This window comes from Suricata suricatta, chromosome 16, assembly GCF_006229205.1.
Source record: "Suricata suricatta isolate VVHF042 chromosome 16, meerkat_22Aug2017_6uvM2_HiC, whole genome shotgun sequence".
NCBI classification, from domain to species: domain Eukaryota; kingdom Metazoa; phylum Chordata; class Mammalia; order Carnivora; family Herpestidae; genus Suricata; species Suricata suricatta.
In genome coordinates, this window is record NC_043715.1 from 284184 (window position 1) to 292034 (window position 7851).

At 56.2% G+C, this 7851-nt stretch overlaps 1 protein-coding gene across 1 annotated transcript in view; it reads left to right on the forward strand.

Annotated features, from left to right (window-relative positions):
- FANCA (FA complementation group A) overlaps window positions 1–7851 on the forward strand; it is a 51888-nt gene that overhangs the window by 29988 nt on the left and 14049 nt on the right. The window contains exons 22-29 of the mRNA XM_029926306.1: window positions 316–429; window positions 1534–1670; window positions 2089–2159; window positions 2518–2614; window positions 2691–2878; window positions 4640–4736; window positions 6109–6285; window positions 7605–7678. Coding sequence (XP_029782166.1) covers window positions 316–429; window positions 1534–1670; window positions 2089–2159; window positions 2518–2614; window positions 2691–2878; window positions 4640–4736; window positions 6109–6285; window positions 7605–7678 — 955 coding nt within the window. The remainder of the gene's footprint in view (window positions 1–315; window positions 430–1533; window positions 1671–2088; window positions 2160–2517; window positions 2615–2690; window positions 2879–4639; window positions 4737–6108; window positions 6286–7604; window positions 7679–7851) is intronic.

Genomic DNA, 7851 nt, shown 5'->3' on the forward strand with positions numbered 1-7851 from the left:
TGTGTCTGTTTTTGTGCCAATACCATACTGTCTTGATGATGACAGCTTTGTAGTAGAGGCTAACGTCTGGGGTTGTGATGCCTCCCGTTTTGGTTTTCTTCTTCAGTGTGACTTGGGCTGTTCGGGGTCTTTGTGGTTCCAGACGAATTTGAGGATAGTTTGTTCCGTATTTCTTCTTAATACATTTATGAACAAATTTCTGATCCCAGCGCCGAGTGCCCAGCAGGGCGGTGCCTCGTGGAGTCCTGGCGTCGTCTGTGTCTGCCATCGACACGGAGAAGCCACATCCACTGAGTGTGTCCTGGCATTTCTCAGATGCAGCCCCAGGGGTGACAGTGGAAGCCATCTGTGCGGATGAACCCTTGGGACCGCTCGCAGCCGCGCTGAGAGAGCTCAGAGCCGCGATGGCGGACCCCACCCAGTATGACGGTGAGGACGCAGCCGCGCGCAGGGCTGTCTGCAGCGGGGGTGGCGGGATGAGCTGGTGGCCAGCGGTGGCCAGGGTTCCGTGGCTGTGAGAGTTAAGCCTGACCACGGTGCTGGGGGATGCCGAGGACGTGGCCTCCTTTCCCTTGGGATGGGACAGGAGACGGGTCTGTCACTCAGATTGTCACAGACCCTCAGCAGAGTTGGACACTCTGCTGTTTGAGATGCTATCAGAACTGGTAACAGGGAGGAAGAAAGTGAAGGTTACTGCGGTGCAGGGTTTTCCCTCTTCCCTGAGTAGCTCCAAACACTAAGCGCCGGGCCTCCTCTTCTGTGTGACTGTTTTCTGTATGTGGGGAGTCTGAACGTCTGTCTGTGGAGTGAGAGGGTTAGTGATTCACATCACAGTGTGCTGCACGGCAGTCAATAACGTAAAACACTAACTTCCCGTACTTTGGAGATTTTTGTTAGGAAAAATGTAGAATCTAATAGATATAAACTGTATTTTTATTGGGTAACTGTAATAGATTTTTACATATTATAAACCCATTTTATTCAAACCAGGACAGAATGTCCTGTGAGAGCCTCGGAGGGGAAGCATTAGTGACACTGCCTCAGGCTCCGCGGAGCAGCTCAGCCACGGCTGTCGGGCACGGCCTTTGTGGGCTGCACGCCTGTGGGATTTGGCAGATGAGGACGCTGAGGGCATCAGCCTTGTTCCTCACGGGAGAGTTTCCATTTCCGGCCACCACAGTCGGCCTGCCTGTCACCTGACCTCTGATGCCCAGAGCTGTGGCTCCTGCCGTTGGCAGACCCGGCAGCGGGGCTTGGAGCAGACGCACAGCTGTGCAGGACGGTTGGCCTGTGACGTCGTAGGCAGGGCATGTGCACAGGGTGAGGGAGACCCCCCCAGATGATCCCTGGTGGTGAGGACAGCTGTCGCACCCGCGTCCATGCGGGGTCCCCACCGCCCCTGGGCTGAGGAGCGCAGCCCCAGGGTTTGAGGCCTGAGCGGGAATCACAGCTGCTGCGAGCAGGAGCGCAGACCCCTGCAGGGCACCCGCATCGCCCCGCTCGGCTAACTGGGTTTCCCTTCCCTACGTGTAGTTGTGGCTGCTCGGGTGGCTGCCGTTTCCGAGCGGCTCGGCTCAGCCTTGGGCCATGCTGAGGAGGACGGCAGCTCTGAGGGATGGCAGGTTCAGCTCAGCGTCCGCACGCCAGGCCTGGAGCAGCAGGAGCAGGAGGTGAGTGCTGGGTGCCTGCCACGTGCTGCGGAGCGGGATCGTGCAGCGAGTCCTGGGTGTGTGGAAACAAGACACCCGGGAGCTGGGCTCAGCCGACCTCGGCCTGTTTGTGTACAGACTTCTAAAATTTCTAAAGAAGAACACTCTGCAGAGGCCATCTGGGGCCCCAGAGCCTAAAACAATTGACTCTTTGGCCCTGTGTAGACAAGTGTGCTGACGCTGTTCCCAGCTGTGAGATTTCGCAGCGCCCAGCCTGCTGTCCTCCAGAATCTGGGAGTGGGGCTCCGGTGCAGGTGCTGTGGCGCTGTCCCCTGCAGACGCAGGCCCCCCTCGCCCCGTCACCGGTGCGGATGAGCGCTCGGCCTCGCACACCTCACTTGGCGGCTCTGCGCCCTCGGTGACCGTCTGTCTCTCTCAGGTCGCCGACCTCCTGCTGACGTGTTTTTGTCAGAACCTGATCGCAGCCTCCAGCTTCGCCCCACCCGACAGGTAGAGGCTGGGGTTCTCCCTGGGGGGGTGGAGCCGCTGCCGGGGTGCTCGGAGCAGGCCCCTCAGGGAGTGGGGCTACTCCCTGTTCTCTGTGACGAGGGCCCTGTCCACTCCTCGTCCAGCCCCGACCCTTGATCCTGGACACCTGCCTTCTGCACTGCGTGGGGTTCCCCGGTGGGGTGCGGGCGCAGTGCTGCCTTGTGTCAGGTGGAGACTCGGCAGAGGCCAGGCCTCCCCGCAGGAGGCCCTGCTGTTTGGGGAGCGGCCTGGGTCTTCCGCAGGCGCCACCAGAATCTGCGGGCCGGCCGTGCGGGGCCGGGACTGGCCGGACTGCTGGTGTCGATGGCTGTCTCTGCAGGCAGGGACCCTGGGCTTCTCGCCTTGCGGCAGCCATGTGTGCACATAGGCTCCTCCCCGTTGTGCTCACCAGGCTCTGCCAGCTGCTCCGTCACCAGGTACGGCTGCCGCCTCTCTCTGCCTGGGAGGTGGGCTCTGTCCCCCTTCCTGCAGAAACACTGCCTCCCGTTCCAGGGCCCGAGCCTGAGTGCCTCCCACGTGCTGGGATTGGCCGCCCTGGCCGTCCACCTGGCGGAGTCTGGGTCTGCGCACCCTGTGGTGTGTGTGGGCCTTCCTGCCCCTGCCGAGGGCCTGACCGTCGCAGAGTTCTTCAGCAGCCTCCTGACGTTTCGGACCTCAGAGACCTTGCTCTTCTGCCTGAAGTGAGCTGCCCCTCACAGCCGCTGTGGCTCCCTGCACCTGACAGCGGTCACACACACACACACACACACACACACACACACCGGACGCAGTCACATCCGCTGTGGCTCCCCACGCCTGACAGCGGTCACACACATTCACCAGACTCAATTGGCCAAAACAGACACACTCCACTCCAGAGTCTTAATATTGTATTTATGTGTCTGTGTTATTTTGTTTACAAAAATGATATAGTACTACCTTAAAAACTGTCTCCGAAGACGTTAACAAGACTGTAGATGGCCTTTCATGTTGTGAAGGGTTGTGAGCATTATTGGGTTTTGTCTTGGGGATGCCTGGCATGTAGCCAGACCCGTCGTCCCTGGTTCCTGTAGGGTGAGATCCTCTGCGTGGAGCTGCCCTGTCCGGAGAAACTCATCTTAAAGGGTTTGGGGACCCCTCATTCTAGAAATCTACCTGCATGGACTCATTCACCGCTGTGGGCCAGACCCACTCCAGGACCGCCTTCTGTGCGGGGGTGGGGGGGGCACCTGGCTAGTTGATAGGGTGGCGGATGCAGCGGGGCAGGGCCAGGGCCGGGCGTGGCCCTGGGGGTCTAGGCCGATGCGGGTCCAAGGTGTGTCGAGGAGGCTCCAGGGAGAGTTCCGCACAGGGGCTGGGATGGCCGTTCTTGGAAAGAAGCAACAGAAACCATGAGAGGTTGTAATGGCGAGGAGAGGGAAATGCCACGGCGCCTCCCCTGGACCACGGCCCCAACGCCAGTGCTGCCCCCAGCGGGAGGCAGAGCATCCAGCCCCCGAGGGCTGTTGGCAGCACGGACAGGCAGGCCCCATGGCATCAGTCCTGACTTTCCCCGGGCCCCACAGTCTCTTCTCTTGGGGCCCTTGCCCTCACCACTTCACGACCCCGCACGGGCAGGCAAGGGCTCTCCCTGAGGCCGAGTTTAAACGTGGGTGGGCTTCTGTCTTGTCCTGAAGACTGTTCGTTGTTGTGGGTTTTTTGTATTTTTTAAAAGTTTTTTAAATATTTATTTATGAGGGAGATTGTGAGTGGGGCAGGGGCAGAGAGAGAGAAAGAGACACAGAGAGAGAGAGAGAGAGACACACACACACACACACACACGCACACACTCACTCACTCACTCACTCACTCTCTGGAGCAGGCCCCAGGCTCTGAGCTGTCAGCACAGAACCCAACACAGGGCTCGAACTCACAAACCGTGAGAACATGACCTGAGCCGAAGTCAGACGCTCAACCAACTGAGCCACTCAGGTGTCCCTTGTATTTTTCTTAATGTTTATTTTTTTGAGAGAGAGCAGGGATGGGCAGGGAGAGGGGAACAGAGAATTCAAAGCAGGCTCTGTGCTGACAGCAGAGAGCCTGACTTGAGGCTTGAACCCACAAACTGAGATCATGACCTGAGCCCAAGCCGGACACTCAGCTGAGTCACAGGTGCCCTGTTCTGGCCATGGCTCTTCAACATGCAGTGACAGCAAGCCTTATTTACACAGTCTTCCTGTTTGTGAGTTTTCTGGGTCTGTGCCTTCAATGTAGACGGAGCTCAGATCCACAGTTGTGATATGGGGATGTACCCTGAGGCCCTGGGAGCAGACCTGGCCTGGGGCTGAGGCCAGGGACTGACCCTCAGGCCATTTGGTTTACAGTGCACTCCGTTCACTTTTGAGAAACTCAACACTTACTGTTGTTTCATTCCTTATTTGCATGGATCGCATTTCTACATTATTTCTGTTTTCTATTTTCAGATTTTGTACAGCGGTGATTTCTTACTCTCTGTGTAGATTTTCTGAGTCGTCACGAGATTCTCTGTGCCACAGCTTGTGTCCAGCCCTCGTGAAAAAGGTGGGTCTGTGCACTCCGTTTTCCCCACTCTTGGAGACCCCACTTGACGTAGGTTTCCAGCCAAACGTTGGAATTCTCTTGTCCGCCCGCCCACGCCTCCCTGTGCCCAGCTCTGCCCGTTCGCTCTCCGGTGCGTCTTGGGAAGCACCTCTGTTGTCTGGGCTGAGCACTGCGCTTTCCTCCCTTCTCGGAGTTACGATGAAGGGGTGAGGCCTGACAAAGACAGCAACGCCCTCCTCCCTCCTTCCTTCCTCCCTCCTTCTTTCCTTTGTTCCTTCCTTCCTTATTTACTTATTCATTCTAAATGTTTTTTATAATTTTTTGTTTTCATTTACTTATTTTTTGAAAGCGAGAGAGAGCAAGCTGGGGAGAGGCAGAAAGAGAGGGAGAAAGAGGATTCCAAGCAGGCTCCACACTGTCTGTGTAGAACCCAATGTGCGGCTCGAACTTGCAAATGGTGAGATTGTGACCTGAGCAGAGATCAGTGGTCTGACACTTAACTGAATGAGCCACATCCCTTTTTGAAAAAATAAACAGATACTGATTTTTGCTAGCTATATTAAAAGGTAAATATTCATGAAAAGCATCTTTCTATTTAAAGAAGAACTCTGAGTTTTGCCTAAAGACTTCCCTCATCTCTCAAATGCTTGTTATATTTATTACGAGACCAGAGAGATGGAAAAACGCCCGTCTGAGGCCGTCAGTGGCAACAGTGAGCGTGAAGTTACACTGGGAGCCGGCGCAGGCTCGGGCTGAGTTCTGAGGACCATCCGGTGGTCCGAGCACGGCTCGTTCCGGGCCCCCCCGGAACCCGCCTGACCCCGCCCAGTGGGTTAAGTGGGGTCTGGGCACACCTGTGCCCCATCACTGGCACCGAGGAACTTAGTCCCGGCTGCCAACATCTTGAAACATGAGACAGAGATGAGGAGAAGTGGCCCAGACCAGGAAGCCCCCCGACTCCGTGTGTCCCCAGGCCCTCCCCCGACCCCCCGAGCCGTCTGTGGCTCAGTAAACACGGGATAAAGTCTGTTCTCCTAATGGCAAAGACACAGTGTTTTGCTTGTCCGGTTGGCACCCTCTCCAGCGGAAATACCAGTGCCGGCAGCGGCCTGGCAAGAGCACTGCCCAACGCTGTGGGCTCAGCCCCGCCGCTGAGGGCGTGGAGGGCGGATTAGAACCTGGAATCCTGGCCCAGGCGCTGAGAGCGGCAGCCGGGGTGCGGACTGAAGTGCTGTCTGTAGCCGAGCACGGCATGGGCCGCTCTAGGGGGAGAACGGGGGGTCCCCAGGCTGCCCTGCCCCGCCGTGCACGGCCAGGCTGCGGGCGCAGGGTCTCGGCTGCTCACAGCAAATGTGACACTGTCTCTCTTCAGTTTCAGTTCATTATGTTCAGACTGTTCGCAGAAGCCCGGGACCCCCTCTGTCAGGAGGACACAGCTGACCCTCCCTGGAGGGCCCTGTGCCGGCTCTCTGCAGACTGGCAGCACGCCGCCCTCTGTCTGTGGAGGCAGAGAACCTTCCAGGAGCTGTTGAAGGAGGAACACTTACACGTACGTTCTACTGCCCCTTTCCTGCTTCTCGCTTTGTCCTAGTTCACAAGAGTCCGCGGGGAGATCGGGGGCCTCCTGGGGACGGGGTGAGCAGACAGCCGGGCCAGTGACCTGGGGCAGCGTGGGAGCGGCTCGGCTCGGAATCATTATTGGGGTCATTGTGGATTCACACAGTGTTGTAAGAAAATAGGAAGATCATTTCTACCTGCCCAGGCTCCTGCAGCACTAATGTTCTGTCCAAGATTTTAAGGGAGAGTAAAGACGCATCTTAGGCGTACTTGCCAGGCTCCCGTGGGGCAGGGCTTCTGTGGGCATCGCCACTGGGAACACCCTCCAGCCCATGTGTCCACGCCAGGACATGGCCAGGGAGCATGGCCGCAGGCGCTCAGCTCAAGGCTGCTGTCCTGCGCTTGGTTTTCCACGATGTGTCCCTGAGCACAGACCTCTGCGTTGCTGGCCTTTGGTCTTTACATTAGGGAGCACGCTGCCCGTGTGTTTCTGTGTGGCCTTTTTACACACACTGTGAGGTTTTGAGATGAATTCATCTTAATGAATGAAATTGTTCCAAGAATTTTATTGTATTTTTTAAAGTTTATTGATTAATTTTTGAAAGAGAGTTGGAGGCACAGAGAGAGAGAATTGCACGCAGGCCCCATAGTCAGTGTGGAGCCCAGCATGGGGCTCAAACTCATGAACTGTGAGATCGTAACCAGAGTTGAAATCAAGAGTCACACATTGAACTGACTGAGCCCCCTAGACATCCCCCAAGAATTTTACATTTTTAAAATGTTTTTATTTATTACTGAGAGACCAAGCATGAGCATGAGCAGGGGAGGGGCAGAGAGAGGGGGAGACGCAGAATCTGAAGCAGCTCCAGGCTCTGAGCTGTCAGCACCGAGCCCGACACAGGGCTAGAACCCACGAACCGTGAGATCATGACCTGAGCCGAACTCAGACACTGACCAAGCTGCCCAGGTGCCCCAAGAATTTTAAATTAAGAAATGTGTTACCACGAATATTCAAAGCGTGTCGTTACATCTCGTTTGTTCTCTGGTTAGCTTGCCCAACTCCAGTGAACTAGAAGACGGCTGCTTTCCTGCTGCAGCTGTGCGGCCGCCTCAGGCACATGAGGGCCAGCGCCGCAGTCCATCAGCAGGACGCGGCTGAGGGTAGAGACTAGTGTAGGCACAGCCGCTTCCTGTGAGTGTCTGCTGTGACATGTGACATGGGCTGGACAGTGACAGCAGACTTACAGAGCAGGCCGGAGGCTTCTACGTCTGGTCCTCACTGGGGGGCTCACTTCACCCTGTTTCTCTCAGTTAACTTACAGAGACTGGTTACAGCTGGAGCTAGAAATTCAACCTGAGGTTGACTGTCTTTCAGATACAGAAAGGTAAGCGTTGGCAGTGTTGGAAGGTTTCCTGCATTGTCTTAAAGTCTGTCCTGTCATTACATCTCAGAGTTCAACTTGATATATAACCTATGAACAGTTTCATTCATTCATTCCTTAATTCGAGAAACATTTATTGAGCTCCTACTGTGTGTAGAATGTTCTAGAAACTGGGG